This window comes from Eleutherodactylus coqui, chromosome 1, assembly GCF_035609145.1.
Source record: "Eleutherodactylus coqui strain aEleCoq1 chromosome 1, aEleCoq1.hap1, whole genome shotgun sequence".
In the NCBI taxonomy this organism is placed as follows: domain Eukaryota; kingdom Metazoa; phylum Chordata; class Amphibia; order Anura; family Eleutherodactylidae; genus Eleutherodactylus; species Eleutherodactylus coqui.
In genome coordinates, this window is record NC_089837.1 from 457,380,281 (window position 1) to 457,400,812 (window position 20,532).

Sequence of the window (20,532 nt, forward strand, 5' to 3'; positions counted from 1 at the left end):
AATTTTGGTATCGTAACTGTACCAACCAGCAGAAAAAATGGATTGTGTCATTTATGCTGCACGATTAACGCTGAAAAAAAAAAAAAAGTCTACGGCAGAATTATTGCATTCTCTCTCCATCATAAAAAAAAAAAGTTTTACAATATAGACAATGTACCCAAAAGTGGCACCGATAAAAACTGCAGTTCATGCAAAAAACAAGCCCTTACACGGCTGCGTCGACAGAAAAATAATAGTTATAACTTTCGAAAAATGAATAAAATCCGCCAAAAATCGTTGTGTCCTTAAGCCCAAAATAGGACATTTCCTTAAGGGGTTAAGTACTATATCTGTATAAGTGATTGCCACTGTATGATCCATCAGGCATCTGTTAAAGGAATTTTCTAGGAATTAACCATTAATAACTTCCTCAGAAGTTCACCACTAGTGGGAGTTCATCACTAGGGATCCCCAGGCCCACTGCCGGCCAGACAACATTGGGGGTTGGAGTCTAAAGTAAAATGCTCCCACTGAAATAAAGAGCAAATCCTTCCATTACACATTCCGCTAGTCATTGTGGTCGTGTGTAATAGACCTTATATGTTGCCTATTCCATTTGTCTAAATTTTAGCAGGTTCCAATCCAGATTTTTTATTGAAGCAAGGAGAATGCTGCACCACAACATTGAGCTGTGCAGCATTCTCCATGTGCTCTATATTGGCCATAGCGCAGCACAGCAATTGCCTTTTGCGCAGTGCTGGGTCTCCTCTGTTAAAACATGGCAACATCTGTATGGAGATTGTATATTCCCTTTTATGTAGGTTTCCTCAACACTTGAGCAAAACATACTACGCTAATTGCGAATTGCCATTATGAGCCCCACTAGGGACAATCTCTGTACAATTGTGGAATATGCAGGGGATATATATATATATATATAAAATAAAAATAGAGCAATCTTCCAGCTATGAGTAATTCCCCCCCCCCCCCAAATTTTACAAACAGAAATATAAACAAGTCTTACTTTGTAGGGTGCAAAAGGAAGCACTATTAGAATGTAGGGCACATGGGGAGCAGCAGCATGGTGGAGAGGGATGTGTGCAGAGATGAGTTGTGACCAAACTAAGTCTTCATGGTGGTCTACGCTGGCTAGAGAGGACAAGTGGAAGCAGATACCAGAGAAGAAGTCACCTTTAGTGATCACTGGAAGTAACTGCACTGCAACCACCACCATCATGTAGAAATGGCATCTAACCATTTGGAGACTACACAAGTACAAGAGCTGAACCACTGTATCCAAGCTGACTGTTGTAGATACTGTCTATTATATAGTTAGAACTTTATTTATGGAGTAATGCAGCATGCGATTTAAAGCTTGTGCCTCTAATCTTTTCAGACTCTAGCACCATCTCTGGCTCCTAGTGATGCATCGATGTGCTATTTGAGAGCAATGCAATGGCAAGTCCTGAGCAGACCAGAGAGCCTGCCAAGCAGAGGGGCCCAAGATGAACTTCTGCACCAGGGCCTTGAGCTATGCCCCTGCATATTTGGAACTGATGTAAAATGTTCTAATAACTCAGTTATTCGTACAAGGTTTTGATCAACCATTAAAGGGGTTGTCTCGCGGCAGCAAGTGGGGTTATACACTTCTGTATGGCCATATTAATGCACTTTGTAATATACATCGTGCATTAAATATGAGCCATACAGAAGTTATTCACTTACCTGCTCCGTTGCTAGCGTCCCCGTTGCCATGGTTCCGTCTAACTTCGGTGTCTTCTTGCTTTTTTAGACGCGCTTGCGCAGATGCATCTTCTCCCTTCGGCTGGTCTTGGAACCATCGGCGTTTTGGCTCCGCCCCCTTGTACGCATCATCGCGTAGCTCCGCCCCATGACGTGTGCCGGTTCCAGCCTCCTGATTGGCTGGAATCGGCACATGACGGGGGCGGAGCTACGCGATGACGCGAAAAGGGGGCGGAGCCAAAACGCCGATGCTTCCAAGACCAGCCGAAGGGAGAAGATGCATCTGCGCAAGCGCGTCTAAAAAAGCAAGAAGACACCGAAGTTAGACGGAACCATGGCAACGGGGACGCTAGCAACGGAGCAGGTAAGTGAATAACTTCTGTATGGCTCATATTTAATGCACGATGTATATTACAAAGTGCATTAATATGGCCATACAGACGTGTATAACCCCACTTGCTGCCTCGAGACAACCCCTTTAAGTAATTGGGAGTACCACACATCTCTGGAACCAAGTACCCCAATTATTAGCACACCCAAGAAATACAATATATAGATATGCACTAGAAATTATTAGAGGGGTTTTAAAAACATAAAAGTTTATTAAAACAGATTTTTTTTTGGAAGTTGCAAGACAGGATGAGCACTTCCAGTATCCACCCAGCAAGGACGGATGATAAGGCACATTGCAAGAGGGTTTACTTAGCTCTTGTTTTGCAGAGTTTGTTGTAAGGATTGCACAGAAAGCAGAGAAAAGAAAGACAGACCGAGTAAGACAGCACAGCTGAACCCACAGAAATCCAAGCCCACCTAAAGCTGAGCCTGCTGGGAGGGAATCAGTACAAGATGCTGGGGATATGTGCTGGAGAGCCACAAAAATCAGGTCATTCATACATATGTCCATTTCCACCTATTCCACCTTCAGAAACAAGTAAACAGATCTGGGAGAGCACCGTCAGTAATTAGTGTGCCACCTCTTAAGGCACTGGCTGGGCAGCAGTTTCCAGGTTTTAAAGTGTCCAAGTTTTAGTGAAGATTTTTTATTTTTTTTGTTTAAGACATCTACCCCAACAGTCCTGATTTCTGCCTTGGAGAAGGCTCATCTGTAAAAGAGTCCTGGCTGTGGGACAGCATTGTGCCGTGATGCTAAGGTGCTCATGGTTTTGTGAAGACATCTGAAGATTCAGACAGTACTCTTCCGTCTTTGGTCTCGACAGTCTTCACTACGACGCTGCGTTTGGTTCTAGAAGTTTCCAGTGGGGAGGAGCTGCTAGAATACATAAAACTTCCTCCATCTCTGACACCGACTCCATGACCGATTCCTCCTCCACCACCACCATAGATGCTGGACAGTCCTCCGCTGTAGCTGCTGCTGACTCCTCCTAAAGCAAAAGAGGCAAAGAAAAAACACAATTTAAAAAAGGTTTGTCGGGCATTACTAAATTACACTGTTAACCCCTTGAGGAGACCACCAGTTTTGCCATCCTCTCCTTCCAAGAGCCATAGCATTTTTCTTCTTGTTGACATAGCCATATGAGACTTGCAGGATGATTTGTATTTTTTTTTATTTGAAAAAAGGCACCATTTAATGTATTATATACTATATTAAAGGAATTACACCAGAATTACAAGTTATTCCCCAGTCTTAAGAATGGGCTGTCCATGTCCCCTCTTGTCACTGTAGGAGATGCTTCTCCGTGCCGCAGTGAAGTCACTAGATGGAGTTCTGGCCATTGTGCAGTTGATGGAAATCTGAGCATTTGTTCTCTTCTAGCTCTGCAGCTCCATTGAAAATGAATGGAACACCAGCATGCTTGCACAGCCATTGCTCCATTCATTGTCTTCACTGCAGGGAGTGCAGTGAGGAAGGGGGACATGGGACCCATGTGCTTAGGATTGTTTAATGCTTTTAATAAGCCTAAATGAAGGATGGGGGGGGGGGGGGGGGGTCAAGAATTAACAAAACAAATTTAGGTTTTAAGAACTTAAGGGAAAAACTAAAAACATCTTTAGTGCACCAGGGTTTTGTTTTTTTAGCCCCACTAGGGTAAATGTCACCACTTATATAACACTGCAAGACTTGACTGTCTTCAGCTGCCATACCAACTGTTCAGCCCTCTGTGATTACACTGTAGGAGGGTGGGGGGAGGCCACTGGGAAGCCCCTTACCTCCAACCTTTCCAACTCTGTGGCCACTATTGTCTGTGGAAACTGAAGGGTTATAGGTCAGGAATGGAGAGAACCTTGAATTTGACAGCTGCAGGCAAGTGTCAGTTGCATAAGGGTATGTTCACATGTAGCGGAAATGCTGCAGATACTTTGCAGTTGAAAAATCTGTAGCAATATCCACAACGTGTATGTAGTGGGCCGAGCTCCTGAACCCATTTCATACAGTCCCCACAGTGGAGGACAGCAAGGGGTTAAAGATTAAAATGGTTACTAAAGTGGGCCCAGAAATTAGACCCTTACAATCAAAGTGATCGCATGTCTTAGCAATGTCACCACTTATCAGATGAGAACTAAACTTTAACCTCCACACCTAAACCCTCCACTGATCAGAATTTGATATATTATGTTATTTTGAAGTATAACTAAATTTAAAAAAAAAAAAAAAAGGCAGAACTTTGAGGGAAAGTGACCTCCTGATCCTGGTGAGGTCTCTGGAGCAGACATTACTGGGCCCTTTCCACTTCATTACCGGAGAACTGTTTGCACAATAGCCTTCCATGTTGACATTCTACTTTCCGTTTTTCATGTTTTGCAAGTAGCACGCAGTATGTAACCTGAACCTCTACAGCTAACTCAACAGTACTTGGAGAGATCCAGCAGGGACAGGAACAATGGCCCTCATTAGGAAAGCTAGGAAATACAAGAGACCAGTTATTGTGTGGAAAGATGAGTGATCACATCAAGCTGACCCTGTGAATTGTTACAGCTGTTTAATGGCAGTCATGGAATGTGTCTGATCGAGTGAAGCTTTGTATGCTTCAGATTTAACCCATTTTTACCATTTAGGTATAAATTTTTACCCATTTTAACCCAGATTTAACCCATTATTACCATTCTGATATTGAAGTACATCCATGTAGGATGTGAATGACAAACGCTGCAATACTACAAACAGACCATGGACAACTGTGGCACTGGTCTCAAAAAAAAGGCAGACCTTTATCCCATACACCAGTTTCTAAACATACATTGGCTATGCCAATGGAAAAAATAAATAAAAATATAAATAAAAGTTATGGCTTATAGGGATAGAGATCCCAGAAAAAGGGGAAGAAAAGTTGCACCCCTAAGTATCAAACTAAGAGCCTCATGTGGCGCAGAGTGTGGCAGCAGAAATGTAGTCCTATGCTCTCGCTCACAACCTGAAGGTTGTGAGTTCAATCCTCGTGTGATTCAGGTAGTCGGCTCAAGGTTGACTTAGCCTTTCATCTTTCAGAGGTTGGTAAAAGGAGTACCCAGCTTGCTAGGTAAAAAGATGAGTGGGGAAGGTCAGAATTTTGTGGGTGGCAAAAACCACCCCACAAAAATAGTCTGTCGAGAAAAAGACACACTGACATCACACGAGAAGTCAGGGGACTTTGCCCAAGTATCAAGCTAAGTTGCATCCCTAGAGGGTTAAAAAAATACAACACTTATAAAATCATTCAACCTGATGCAAAACCAGCATGGCTCTGTATGGACATGTTCATTTTTAATAGGTAACCTGTCCACACCATCTTACCTCTAAACTAACTTCACTGGCTAGTGGTGGGTGACTCTTGACAAGCCCATGAACTTTTGCAATTAGCTTCCAGAGTTCTAGCTTTCTGTATGCAAGTGAGCAAAGAGTCATAATAATTTATGGGCTGCTGGGCTAACCATGTCCCTTTTCTTGAGTTAAGCAAGGTTTACTGTGTAATGGAGGATTCGACAAACTGTCTATCAAGAGACAAGGGGTGTTAGCTCGGTAGCCAATAAAATCAGCATGAATCTTCTTGACCAGATGACTTCTCTCCTTATTTGCATACAGCAAGTTATACATCTCTGGAACTTAGCTGTGGAGGTCCATAGGTGTTCATTCGGAAAGGTTAAGGCATTATAAGGGATGTTTGATCCTTAACAGGCTAGTTTTAGGAGTTAGATATGGTGACAGATTCCCTTTTAACATTCATATTGAACCACGGCAGCATGATCCCGGGACACATTAACCAATGTAGGTTTTATTCTGAACGGCTGGTGTGTTTCAGAAGTTTGAATGGTAGCTCAGCTCTTGAGCCAGAAGTGGGCTATGTCAAGCTCTCCCTGCCCACAACATGAGTGACAGCTCCTCTCCCTGCTTGTGTGTAGGGAAAGGGCCGTCCGTCTTGATGACACAGTGGGGGACAGTTTGGCATGACCCGCCTCTTTGACTTGGAACTCTGTTACAGCTGATCTCGGAATCAAAAGTTTTAAGAATTTTCTTTTCCTGAAACACTGCAGCACGACCCTGGTGATGGAATCACTTTAGATAACTGCAGTCAGCTAAATAAAAAAGTATGTTACCTGAATAACCAGTAGTCTTGGTCTGAATACTGAGATTCTGAATGCCTGATTCCAACCTGAAAATAAGACAAAAAAAACAAAACAGTATAGCCATGAAGTACACATCACTTGCAATAGTATTTAATTCCTTTGTCTAACCCAAATCAGAAAGTACCTATTAAAGCGCTCTACATTTTTATTAGGGAAGCCCAAGTTTAGCTGGATTCACATGGGCGCGTGGGTTTTTATGTTTAACCACTGGCGACGTAAAACTGCACTGACGGACACACAAACCTAACGTTTGTGCGCCCATTCAGACGGCACGGGCCCTCACCGGCTTCCTGCATGGGAAGGGGGCAGGAGCTAGTGTGCCAAGCCCCTTTTTGGCAGCCAGCAATGGGAGGGGCGGGATAGGGCAGGAGCTTAGCAACTAGCTCCTGCCCCACCCCAGTGCAGACAGCCTGCAAGGGACGGAGGAGGGAAGGGGATGGGAGTTAGAAGTCACACTGCTAAATTCCCTCCCACCTCCCTTCTCCGGCAGCTGTCATAGGCTCCCATAGGAGTTTATGCAGTAGCCGCAAAAGCTCCATCTCGGCCGGCCGCTTTTACGCTGCGGGAATACGCCCATGTGAGCTGATGCATTGTAAACCAATGCATCAGAGGGGCAGTGTATATCACAGGTGTGCATGCACGGTCAATATACGCTTGTGCGAATACAGCCAGAGAGTCCTCTGATCAGAATCCTTATCTCTTGGTCAAAGTGAAGAGCTGCAACATGGTGCTTCTTGCTTTGGAGGACCTCTCCTCTCCTGTATTACAGACCACACAATGATTTGAATGGACACTGTAATGCTTAGTTTGCCCTGAGGTGGCGCTGCAAGAAAACTGACATTTTTAGCCACGTTTGCCTACAGAGTGCAGCTTATTACTGGGGGTGCCAGGAGGAGGGGAAAATAGGTGGTAACTGATCAGCATCAAAGGACCCTTGTAATAATTAGGGATTATTCAAGTTGCAGAACCATTGAATAGTTTTTGTATTGTGCAAGGAATCAGTGCCAAGTGCAGTTATAAACGAGCTTACCTGCTCTCTTCTCCTTCTAGCAGTTTCCTGTAGGTGGCGATTTCAATATCTAGAGCCAGCTTGCAATTCATCAGTTCCTGGTATTCTCTCAGTTGGCGAGCCATGTCCTGCTTGGCCTTCTGTAGCGCAGCCTCCAAATCTGCCAATTTGGAGCGGGCATCTTTCAGTGCCATTTCTCCACGTTCTTCTGCCTCTCTGATTTGTGATTCAAGGTTTGCACGCTATAAGAATCATAAAAATGTCATACAGAGTTCTAATTTGCTCAAAGTCTTCCCATTTGTCCTCAGTTATAGGATTTACTACTTTTATTCCACGAGATCAGTAATATTGTACTTTACACAATGAACTTAATTAGACATAGGGTCCCACCTTTCATACTGTAGGCTGGACCTACCTGGGCCTTAATTCCATCAATCTCAGCCTGCAGCCGTGTGATGTAACGGTTGAGCTCACTAATCTCGGCTTGGGTGCTTTTCAGATCATCCCCATGGCGTCCGGCTGATGCCTGAAGTTCCTGGTACTGTTAGGGAAAGAAAACGACAACTCAGATGTGTGGCGTCACATAAGTCGTAAATCTAATTAAGGGGGTTTTCTGTGACTTTTGTAGGAACTATCCTTAGGGCAGGGATCCCAAATGATCAGCTGTCCGAGTTGGCTGCAGCCACTTCACTGCATAGCACCTTACATTTCATAGCAGCTTTGCCTGGTATAGCAGCTCAATGCTATTCACTTGAATGGGACAGAGCTGCTATTAGACCATGTGACCAGAGAAAATGTTGCTTGCCTAAGAGGCTGTGGCACACATCTTCAATCAGCAACTTCTGACTATACGACAGGCTCACCTTGACCTGGTACATGCTCTCCACCTCGGAACGGCTCTTGTTGGCGATATCTTCATACTGAGACTTTACTTCAGCAATAATGCCATCCAGGTCAAGGTTACGGTTGTTGTCCATAGACAAGACTACTGAAGTGTCGGAGATCTGAGCCTGGAGCTCACGAAGTTCCTGCATAAACAAAGAAGTATAATATTAAAACACATGAGTAGCATCATGTCTAATACGGCAAGTCTGTATACTCGGAGGTGACAATCCCAGAGCAGAACACGTGGTGTAAGTGGTGGGCAGATAAAAGGCTTAAATACTGTCAAGTGTAGAGGGCTCAACGAACTATAGCTAGTAACTGTAGGGATGGCGACCAAGTATACCAGAGCCAAACCAACCCCCCAAAAATGAAGCAGCCATCCTGAAAAAAAAAAAAAAGAGTGACCCCACTGTGGGACAGGATCCAGGAACCGGTTCTAGATGGACTCATGACAGATCACCAGTCCACTTAGTGTTTGAGTTTGAGATACAAAGCTGAGTTGAACACTAGACCAAAATTTGAGCACTAGTAGTACAGAACTGACTGCCACAAACTATGGCCAGCGCCACAGGACCTCAAGCCAGCATCCTTTACACAAAGAAGCAGCTTTAAATACCATTACAGAAAATTGACAGGCTGATTGAGTTGGGATACAAGCCAGCCAATCAGCACTGGAACTTAACACGTTACTTCCTTAGTTGTCCAGTGCTAAAGCACACTGTGCATGTGCGGTGGAGCGCCACAAGGCGGCACGATGCCCAGGCATTACAGCACTGCCGATGCAGTGACAAGCATGTTTTATATTGGTAGTGCCATATTACTTTTATAGAGGTCTTATACTATAGGTAGGGGTCTAGAAACAGGACAGGGAAGCAGTTTACTTAACGTACATGTAGATTATTATGTTAGCCAATTTACCTAGAGTCCAATATAATAAAATATTTCTTTCATGTACCATAAATTCATTCAAGGAATGTAGCAAGTGGCCCACTGATTTACAATTATAATGTGGCCCCTTTAAGGAGCAAATTAACACAGTGCATCGTTAACAGCATGCAAATAAAATACGAAGCACCAAAATGCATCTCACCTCCTCATAAAGTTGGCGCAGGAAGTTAATCTCATCCGTCAGCCCCTCCAGTTTTGCTTCCAGCTGCACCTTGTTCATGTACGCCTCATCTACATCCTGTAAACAAAGCCCCCCAGTTTATTACTTTCGGAATACATTTAGGTTTGTCTTCTAAATTAGGTTTTGTGTTATTGATTGAATTCCCACCTTCTTCAACAGGACAAAGTCATTCTCCATTTCAGTGCGTTTGTTGATTTCATCTTCATATCTGCAAACAAATACAATATGTTCCTTAATAAGGAGATGCGGTAAATACATGGAGTAAGGAGAAGGGGGTAGCTGTCACTTTAAAAGGAGAATGTTCCATTACGTAAAAGTTGGCAGAACTTCCCTTAGTATGATGCTTCCAGACATGCTGTTCTCCGCACCAGCTTCTGACTTGCCATTTATGGTTGTAAGACATTTCTAACTTCGTCAACCTTTCTGAAGGAGTTGCATGCTCGTATTTATCTTGTAGCTCCAAGTGCAATGCTTCACATGCATACAGGAAGATAGATGTGATACGAGGAGATTATATCACCATGAGTGGGGTACGAGACGTCTGACATCATTCTGGCTTGGAAGGAACATGCCCATAAAAAGACAAGTTGTCCCGCTTACTGGTTATTTAGAATAACCGGCTAATGGCTTTCATTTCTAGGGTAAACCGGTTCATGCACTGAGCAAATGCCTCCTTGGTAGCTTTTATATCTCTCCAACATCATGAAAAGATCCATTGAATACAGATGAGGGAATCAATCGGCCAAATCATAATTTGGCCAATTGGGTTTACCTGCCAGTACAAGACACGGGGGCAGCTCTGCAGCGAGATAGTTAAAAGGGCTGTCTCACAAAGATAGAACATCTAGCTAGATGTTCTAATAGGACATATGCACATAATGGAGTGGTGGAGTACCTGCTCAGATCCCCTCTAAGAGCCAAAGTGAATAGCTGCTAACAATGGCACATACCCTCACAGACCCAAGCTGTAGGGCAGATGAGAATCTGGATCAATAGAGCAGCTTCTATCTGGATAGTCATTTCTGTAAGAGCCCTTTAAGAGGGGTTTTCCGGGAGTTAAAGAGGTTGTCTGGGAGGGTTCCAATTTTATAACCAGTATCCCATTATGTCAAAAATAATAAAAGCAGTGGTACTTATCTGCCTTCTTCCCCAGCGATCCAGCGCTGAAGCCCCGTGGTCCTCCCAGCCTTTGTTTTAAGAACAGTTACCATCTGACCACTAGAGCCAATCAGAGGTCGCAGTGGTCACATGACCTTTTCCCGGCGTCACTGCTCAGATGCTGAGTACCATGATGCTAGGAGAAAAGCACCTGATCACTCGGCCTCCAATTGGCCGCAGCGGTGGCCATTCTTAAACCAACAGGTGGACCACAGCACTGATGTGCAGAGGAAAGGAGGGGCAAGTACCTCCGCTTTTATTGTTTTGACAGATTAAGATCCAGTTAAAAAAAACTAAGTTATGATCACATCCAAACAACCCCTTTAAATTGACAGACACCAAGAACCCATGTTGTTCAGGTGCTTGAAGCGGCCACAGCACTCAGGTGAGCAATGCCACCTCTATTACTTACCAAACTTAAAACTCTACATTGTATAGCAGCGGTCCTCAGAAGTGCAACTCAATCCCATACATTTGAATAGAACCAAGCTGCAGAAAGTCCATAAAGACAAATACCAAAACCTCTTCAAACAGCTGATCGGTAGGGTTGTCAAGAGTTAGGACAGATCAATACACAGAGTCCCAGAAAACACTATCGGCACCATTTTCCACTTCTATAGTAACACCTTGCTAGTCAACACCACCAGATATTACTAGAAAAACTTATGGAAGTGTACAGACGGCTCACTTAAGTGGTCAGCTGCTAACCATCTGGAACCCAATGAATTGCACCCTTATCAGGTAGGTGGCCTCCAGATACTCACTTGTTCTTGAAGTCCTCCACCATACCCTGCATGTTTCCAAGGTCAGATTCCAGACGGTATCTCTCCTGTCCCAGAGCGTCCAGTTGGCGGCGCAGGTTGTTGATGTAGGCTTCGAACATGCCATCCATGTTACTGCGAGTAGTCTTCTGGTTCTGGAGAAGGCCCCACTTAGTTTCAAGCATCTTGTTTTGTTGTTCTAGGAATCGTACCTATAATAGACAAGATACAATTTCAATATCAAATGAGACATTAGTTGTAATGAGGCCGTCAATCACCGATAGCTCCGCCCATTGGACTCTTCAGTTCAGATTCAGCAGAGATAAAGTGTATAAATTACAAGTTATATTGAATCTTTCCCCATAAGACTATCAGCCTACTCAGCTTCTTCTGCACTATAGCATGATGCCTAAAGTTTGGAAAGCAAGTTTGAGCAGACAGACTTCCTTTAAAGGAATTGTTCGGGACTTTAGGATTTTCTCCATTGATGACCAATCCTTAAGATATAGGTCATCAATAGATTAGTCAGTGGTAGCTGTGCCTGCACTACCAAGCCTGGCCACTGCAGTTTGGATGGCACTTCCTGCATTGTCCATACTGACAGCGATGCAGGTAATCAGTTGATCCTGAGTAGCAGACTTCTGCCGATCATCTATCAATGATCTAACCTGAGGATAGGTCATTATTAAAAAGAATCCCTAAAGTCCTGGACAACCTCGTTAAGATTAACTGAATTATCAGCTTGATGCAATGAGCGCTGATCAACACGCATAACGATCAGCGCTCATTTTATTTTCTTTCACTTAGGTTAATTAGCTCATGCCAGAATGATCATTCATCCGCATAGGCAGGCCATAGAAAGCAGTGTTCACACATGGAGATGTACCACCGATCAGTGAGCATTTTATGCATTCACGCATTTGTCGGCTGACCGTTGGTCCATTTAATCAGCCGGATTGCAAGTGATCGTTCAGAGGAACATACAGGCCTGATAGTTGGCCAGTGCAAAAGGACCATTTATTGCTTCAACGCATCAGGCAAAGTGTCAGAAGAGGTGAACATCTCTTAACTCCTTAGAAACAGGATGAGTCTTGTAAGGACTCAAGGCTAAAGGGAAGTGTGTCAGAAATAATGGCCTTTCCTGTTGAGGAAGTTGAACGTGCTTCTCTACCTCCCCAAATGCCCCTTTGAAGCTATATTTAATTGTATAACTAGTTCAGCTTTAAAGGGGTTTTCCACTCTGACCCATGTAGTGGTTACTGATGCTTGTAACTGCAGGTAGATTTAAAAAAACACAAAAAAAAAACAAAAAAACAAAAACAAAAAACACAAAACAAACAGGGAACTGTGCCTGCAGTTACAAGCACCAACCACAACGTAAGGGTTAGCGCACCAGCTTCCACTCTGTACCCCTGTGTATAGCTGCACTAACAGAGGGTGCCTGATCAGCTAATTGGCCAGGGTCCAAGCTGCAGACCCCAGCCTGAGAACAGGTCACCAATAGCATTTCAATGGATAACCCCTTTAATGTAAATAGGACCTGTTGGTGACATGTCTCCTTTATGAAAATAAATGAGGCAGATTGTGTGAACAGTATGTATTGTAACAAAAGGTGTTTAAATGCAACAGAAAATGAAGTATTGGTCAATTTTTTAGATCGTGCCGTAATGTTATGGCATTCGCAGCGCCATGTACATTGTGATCAGCTAATAGTTTCCTACATGATTTTTTTTTCTTTTTTTAAACCAAAGTTGGAAAATACATATAATCCTCAAGCATTATATCTGTACATACGGTTGCAGATAATCTCATCTACAGCCTACATATAATTCTATACGGTAGATCTATCCATCCAGCTCAAAAAGACTCCCCCTAGTGGCTGAATTGTTGTGAAAGTCAAGACACAACAGGTGTTCCTAAACTAATTTTTTGGACAAAGTTCTACTCTAAACAGAAGGGAATATCCCTCGGCACGGCAGAGGTCAGCATGGTAGCCCTGGCAGCGAGGAAAATTATCGCCGTCTGGAGATTAGTAATGAGGTGTCCCTGAATTTTCTGGCAAAGGCATAACAAACAGTGTGAGGACGGGAGACGAGTCTGGCTGCATTTTACTGCTGTCCCAGAAACAATGAGAATCCGTCCTTCACTTGGTGTTCACTATTCTCCCAGTGTATGACCTCCTGTGCGTCACCGGCCTCCTGAATGGCTGCTTTATACTCTACACTTGTGTACTTTGTATATCAGACTTTACTCCTTGTGTAGAGAGGACAGGGCACAGCAAGGTGCAGGCCACTTACACTGCCCTATATGGTCATGTCTGCAGGTAAGTATCTGCGCCCCTCCCTACTACAGCAGACAGATGGGAAAGGAATGCTTGCAGCACCAGATAAGGACAGTCATTGTAGTATAAACCGGAGTATGTGCCAGCTGTCCAACATTAGTTTGCACAATTCACAACTTCTACTTTCCCAGGCTCCTGAATGGCAGAGCTGTCTAGAAGCAGGGGCTGTATCTGCTTGTTGGATAGCGGTACACCTGTACAGATTTAGGGAACAAATAGAATATCTGGATCAGTGAGGGTCCCAGCAGTATGGTAGGAATGGGGAATAAATGTCTTTTCCTACCCAACTGCAGGGACTCCGTACAGATTTGGCATTAGAAGCTGTAGTGACGGCCATACTGATAGTCACCACGCTTTCCAAGATAAAGTGGTTGAATACAACTTGTTAAACAGCGACTAGGGAAAATGCCATTTAAAGGGGTTTTACCTTTAAAAGACATTTACCCCCTAAAGAATGTAAAACCCCATAAAAGAGCCTTTACCTTCGTCACGGTTAAAAAGTTCAATTCATCAACTTTTCTTTGGGAAAGCGGGGTGACTATCAGTATGGCCGCCATTACAGCTCTTAAGGCCAAATCTGTACAGGGTCCAAGCAGTCGGGTAGGAAAAGACATTTATCCCCCATTCCTACCTGACCGCTGGGACCCTCAGTGATCTAGATAGTGGCATAACCCAATCTGAATGGACTGCCCCTTCATCCACTTTTATGTTACGGAGAGCGATCTTGTAGCAGAGCGCATAGATCTCCACCCCATAGTAGTGTATGATGTTGTACTTGATCATGGACACCGCCGCCTTTCACACGGAGTATTCAGGGTGCCCCAATCTCAGGACTGATGAGGGTTTTAGCGACCATGTAAACTTTTAAATGTGTTATAAAATCATTACCGATCATATTAAACCCACAGGTGCATATTTGCAAGAATTCAGGCAATATTAAGGGTGCACTCGCCAATTCGGAGCAGAATTTCCATATCAGAAAATTCACACCAAAATCTACCATTTGGCATGAATTTTGATGCAGATTTCATGCCTTCGATTCTTGGGTGACGCCTATTTTACTTAAGGCCATTCCACACGCTGTAAATAAGCTCCACAGCCCAAGTTAAACCGCAGTGCAGATTTTAAACATACTACTTTGCATGCAACGTGCGGATTTGGTCATGGATAAGTGGCAAAACCCACAGCGGATTTTGCAGAGCAGAAAATAAGTTCCACGTGTCCTGAGGCCTCATCAACAGTCATATTAGGGATCAGTTCTGTACTCAATACCTGCTATGGGCTCATACTGCACCTCCAATTATTTGTCATGACTCCATATGGCGGCACACACAGCGACCATGGATCAGAAGGGACTCTGTGTGCCGCCATACTGTTTGCTAGGTGCACATGACTTGGGTGAGAGACTATAGTAGCCATTTTCAGGAGTTAATGGGTTACTGTCTACTCCATAATGAAGAGCGCCAGAGATCAGACTGTAAACACCGTACGGCAATAATTGACAATAGACAGAGATCCAGACTGGAATGCGACTCGGCAAGAATTACGTTCGTAGATCCTGCATATCCCGGACAGCCCGATAGCATTTAACTCAACATGCCTGGAGGGAGGAACGGATTATACTGGAAGGTGCTGAAAAGCTTTGCTATGTTAATACCCGCAATGATTAAAGGGCCCTTTCTATTGTAGAGGTATATTATTACCAAGGAGCTCTCCCTATAATAGCGCAGGGCAGATCAGAAATAGGATTTAACCATTTAAAGGCCATCACCGTACCACAAGTCACCATAATCCTAGAGCGGATGTGAACAGTGCCTTAGTTACAGCTGTTTGGTTGGACTCACAAGTTGCGGTATATGCCACATGGCTAGAAAATGCCCTGAAAAATGGCACGTTTTGCAATAGATATTGGCTGCACATTTTTTCTTCACCCCCCCCCCCCCCCCCCCCCAGCTATAAAAACTGCAGGGCCAATATTGTTACGGCAGCATTATGGCCCCCATTAGAGATCCAACTTTCCTACAGTCCTGAAAACAAGTGTGTCAAGTTATGGCTTCAACATCGATATGAGCCAAGTCCACCTACACACCAATCCTATTACTAACAGCCATGATTATTGTTACCCAGCTTTTCCCTTTCCCCATGGCATAGTAATCACTGCATTTACACCACCTGCTCATGCAAAGGGCGGGCTTATTCATACTAGCATTTTTCCACCATTCAGGATTTCCATCGCTTTTCCATATTTGGTGCAGAAGGACGGAAAAAATTTTTTAAACGCCATTGAGGTGGGTGGGAGAAAGAGCCAGAGCGCAAATGGAAAATCTGCAGCGCCATTTGTTCCATTAAAAAAAAAAAAAAAAAAAAGAAAAGTTTTTTGTCTTTTTTTTATGTCCCATTGAATTCAATGGAGGAAAGACGGAACTATTTAATTCTGTCTCATTGCTCCACAAACAGAACGGAGAGGGGAAGCCTGAATAGTGCTAAAACTATGGTGAATAAGCCCTAAAATACATATGGTAAAGCAGCAGCTACTATGAATATCAGGTGACCAGTAACCCTCAGATCAGCAGCATAAAAACATCTCATAAATGAAGGCAAAGTATTTTCTGTTATGGAAAGGTGGGGTGACAAGGTTGGCCAGCATTACAGCTCCACAAGGGTTAACACCCAGCTATCGCTGTATAACTACACTTGTGCCATTCAGGAACCTGGGAAAGCTGGGTCACATGGGAGGACATTGATCATCGCCCAGAATTTCAGTCTACTTTTAACCCATTCACAGCCAGAATGGTCTCAACAACATCAGAGGGATAGGGGTATAGGAGAGCTACTTGGGAGGCCAACGGCCACCATGCCTGGTATGTGGCAATGTCCCAGCAGTGGGGAGAGTGCGTCTCTGGGTGGCACTTCTCAACTTATATTAGCTTGCTATCCTGGCTTTCAATCATACATGGTGCAAGACACAGCAAGAAAGATCCATCTATGGAATATTGGCCAATCAGATCTACCAAGGTCTGCTGGTAACAGATGGAACAGAATGTTACAACTGGATACATTTGTTGCAACTTACAAGACAAGGGATTTAAATAAAGACCATAAACTGCAACAAGTTGTGACAATTCCCTATGTGTTGTGGGCACTTTGCAGGCAGTTGGGCAGCTAGTCTATATGTGCAGTTGGTATGCCACCAGCAGGGCATTAGATGGCATCCTAGGCTAGGTGTGGCCAGGTACTTCTCACCCACCTTGTCAATGAATGAAGCGAACTTGTTGTTGAGGGTCTTGATCTGCTCCTTCTCCTGGGTCCGCACTTGCTGGATGTTGGGGTCGATCTCCAGGTTGAGGGGGGCCAGCAGGCTCTGGTTAACGCTGACCTGGGTGATGCCAGCGGAGCCCATACCTGCTCCTCCAAAGCCAGCCCTGTAGCCGCTGCCGAAGCGGGAGCCTCCTCCATAGCTGGAGCCCAGGCTGAAGGACGCGGAGCTCGCCCTGCTGCCCGCCGGCGCCCCGCTGTAGGAGTAGCTGCTGAAGCCGCGGGGCGCCGCGCTGCTGGACGTGCGGTAGGTCACTTTGCTCATTTTGATGGACATGGCGGCGGCTCAAGGAGACGAGAGGAGCGGCGAGATAGGAGTGCAGAGCCGGCAGCGGCGGGACTTATATACGGAGCCGCGCGGCAGGGCGGGAGGCGCGCAGCACCTACCTGAGTGGCTGGGAGCCGGGGGGCGGGGAGGTCACCTGTCAGCCGGACACGCCCCCTCAGTGCTGCTCTAGAGAGGGCGTGAGGGGGCAATGGGGACCAAGTACACAGAGGGTTAATGCTGGCTGGGTGTGAGGGGGCAATGGGGACCAAGTACACAGAGGGTTAATACTGGCTGGGTGTGAGGGGGCAATGGGGACCAAGTACACAGAGGGTTAATACTGGCTGGGGGCAATACAGATACAGAGGGTTAACACAGGCTGGGTGTGAGGGGGCAATACAGACCAAGTACACAGAGGGTTAATGCTGGCTGAGTGTGAGGGGGCAATGGGGACCAAGTATGCAGAGGGTTAATACTGGCTGGGTGTGAGGGGGCAATACAGATCAAGTACACAGAGGGTTAATACTGGCTGGGTCTGAGGGGGAAATACAGACACAGGGGGTTAATACTGGCTGTGAGGGGCAATGGGTACAGGCACACATTGTCCTGTGAGGGGCGCAGAGCTGTTCTGGGTGACTGCGGACCGGTCACACAGAACTGTTTCCTCATGGTGTAACATGGCGGCGTACAGCGCCATCCATTAGCATTGGTTTATTCCGTTGTGCGTTATTTTAAGCGTATATAAACAGATGATCGCCGTTCGCCATATTCTGCTCCGGACTGAAACCGACCCGCGGGATTACGCAAAAAAGGTTTAGGAAGATTTATCTCAATGGCTTCATTCACACAAGCGATTTTTCTCTCAGCCTCGTAGGGCTACATTCACACCAGCGTGGCTCTCACCGAGTCCTGTGCGTGGCCAGACGCAAAAAACCCACGCGAATGGGAGCGCCCGGCTTTTGAATGCAGTCATATACAGAAGCGATTGTTTTTTGCGAGGTAAAAAAAAAAAAATTCGGCGCATGTCCTTTTTTTCCCGCAGCCCTTGGAACGCATCGCCCATTGCTTTCAGTAGGCCAGTCAAACACATGGCAGACCGTGCGATGTGTACGTGAGTGCCGTGTGGGGAGGTACGCGAGTGCCGTGCGGGGTGTACGCGAGTGCCGTGCAGGGTGTACGCGAGTGCCGTGCGGGGAGGTACGCGAGTGCCGTGCGGGGAGGTACGCGAGTGCCGTGCGGGGTGTACGCGAGTGCCGTGCGATGTGTACGCGAGTGCCGTGCGATGTGTACGCGAGTGCCGTGCGACGTGTACGCGAGTGCCGTGCGACGTGTACGCGAGTGCCGTGCGATGTGTACGCGAGTGCCGTGTGAGGTGTACGCGAGTGCCGTGCGATGTGTACGCGAGTGCCGTGCGATGTGTACGCGAGTGCCGTGTGGGGAGGTACGCGAGTGTCGTGTGAGGTGTACGCGAGTGCCGTGCGATGTGTACGCGAGTGCCGTGCGATGTGTACGCCAGTGTCGTGTGAGGTGTACGCGAGTGCCGTGCGATGTGTACGCGAGTGCCGTGCGATGTGTACGCGAGTGCCGTGCGATGTGTACGCGAGTGCCGTGCGATGTGTACGCGAGTGCCGTGTGAGGTGTACTCGAGTGCCGTGTGAGGTGTACTCGAGTGCCGTGTGAGGTGTACGCGAGTGCCGTGTGACGTGTACGCGAGTGCCGTGCGATGTGTACGCGAGTGCCGTGTGAGGTGTACGCGAGTGCCGTGCGATGTGTACGCGAGTGCCGTGCGATGTGTACGCGAGTGCCGTGTGGGGAGGTACGCGAGTGCCGTGTGAGGTGTACGCGAGTGCCGTGTGGGGAGGTACGCGAGTGTCGTGTGAGGTGTACGCGAGTGCCGTGTGGGGAGGTACGCGAGTGCCGTGTGGGGAGGTACGCGAGTGTCGTGTGAGGTGTACGCGAGTGCCGTGCGATGTGTACGCCAGTGTCGTGTGAGGTGTACGCGAGTGCCGTGCGATGTGTACGCGAGTGCCGTGCGATGTGTACGCGAGTGCCGTGCGACGTGTACGCCAGTGCCGTGTGGGTTGTACGCCAGTGCCGTGTGGGCTGTACGCCAGTGCCGTGTGGGCTGTACGCCAGTGCCGTGCGATGTGTTCGCGAGTGCCGTGTGATGTGTACGCGAGTGCCGTGCGATGCTTCCCATTGAAATCAAAGAGTATGGTTCCATTCAAAAGAATGGTGTTCATATTTGCGCGAGTTTCGTGAGTCTCGCACCGCCGTACAGGTGGCGTTAGTACGTACATGCAGGTTTTTACATCCTTGTTGCATCCGTGTTCGCTTCCATTTTTCATGCGCACAAAAAAAAAAAATCCCGCCGCAGAATTTCCGCCCGTGTGCAGGGGGCCTTACTTTAGGCCTCATGCCCACAGGCGGGTTTTTGGTACGCAATATGGAGCCGGTGTCCACCTCCGGGTTCCGCAGCAGTAACCCTCTCTAGCATGCTATGGAAAAATGATTCTTCATGCACACACGCGGAAACCAATTGTGGATTCCGCTCACGGATGGAAAAAAAAAAAAAAAAATCACAGCATGCTCCATTTTCACGGATGGCTTCCACTGAGGTCGGACATTGCGGATGGGCTGTGGATTCTACCGAGAAGCAGGAGTTTAAAAAAAAAATCTGTACTGCACATGTCTGACGGCGAGCTGTGCGGACCATCCGCAGTACAGAGAAGCCAGAAGAAGATAGGTCTGCACAGATGCCAGCGAAGAAGATGACAGGGTCACCCGCCGTGGTCAAGGCCCGATTCCGTGTGGGATTTCGCAGCCGGAATCCAGACCTCCGTGTGCACGAGGCCACAGAGTATGTTTACACGTAACAAAAATGCTGCAGAATTTCTGGCGCAAATTCCACATCCAAAACGCCATCAAAATCCGCACTGTTGGTGTGAATTTTGACTCAAAATCAGCTGCACCCTTCACAGCGGAATTCAGTAGGGACCGCGTTCCCCCTCATTTCCTAAGTCTTCACGGTCTCGGCATTTCCTTCAAGGGACAGCTTCTAGTGAGCGCAGTGCCGCTGGTCTGGTGATGCGGAAGTCAGCAGCGATGCTGTACTCGTTAGGGGCCGCCGGGTGCCCAGTGAAGGATGCGCTGAAAGGGGAAAGACTTTTTGGAGGTGAAGGGGAGCGTGGTACCTTCTGAAATCAGCTGCAGAAGCGCAGCCGATTTCGAGTCAAAAACCGCACTAATGGTGCAAGTCTGAAGGCCTCATGCCCACGGTAAAAAGATTATTTAAAATCCGCAGCGTTTTTCCCGCACGCGGATCCGCGCCCCATAGGAATGCATTGGACACCCACAGGTAGTTAAATACCTGCGGATGTCATTTTA

The 20,532-nt window shown here is 46.3% G+C and overlaps 1 protein-coding gene across 1 annotated transcript; it reads right to left on the bottom strand.

Annotated features, from left to right (window-relative positions):
- Positions 1 to 2,300: 2,300 nt before the first annotated feature.
- KRT8 (keratin 8) lies at positions 2,301 to 17,198 on the bottom strand. Its single transcript, XM_066584210.1, has 9 exons — positions 16,813 to 17,198; positions 11,228 to 11,436; positions 9,453 to 9,513; positions 9,267 to 9,362; positions 8,155 to 8,319; positions 7,707 to 7,832; positions 7,313 to 7,533; positions 6,253 to 6,308; positions 2,301 to 3,104 (listed from the first exon to the last, which is right to left on the bottom strand). Exons 1-9 carry the CDS (start codon positions 17,155 to 17,157, stop codon positions 2,878 to 2,880), a joined length of 1,506 nt encoding a protein of 501 aa, XP_066440307.1. The 5' UTR covers positions 17,158 to 17,198; the 3' UTR covers positions 2,301 to 2,877.
- Between the last annotated feature and the right edge of the window lie 3,334 nt (positions 17,199 to 20,532).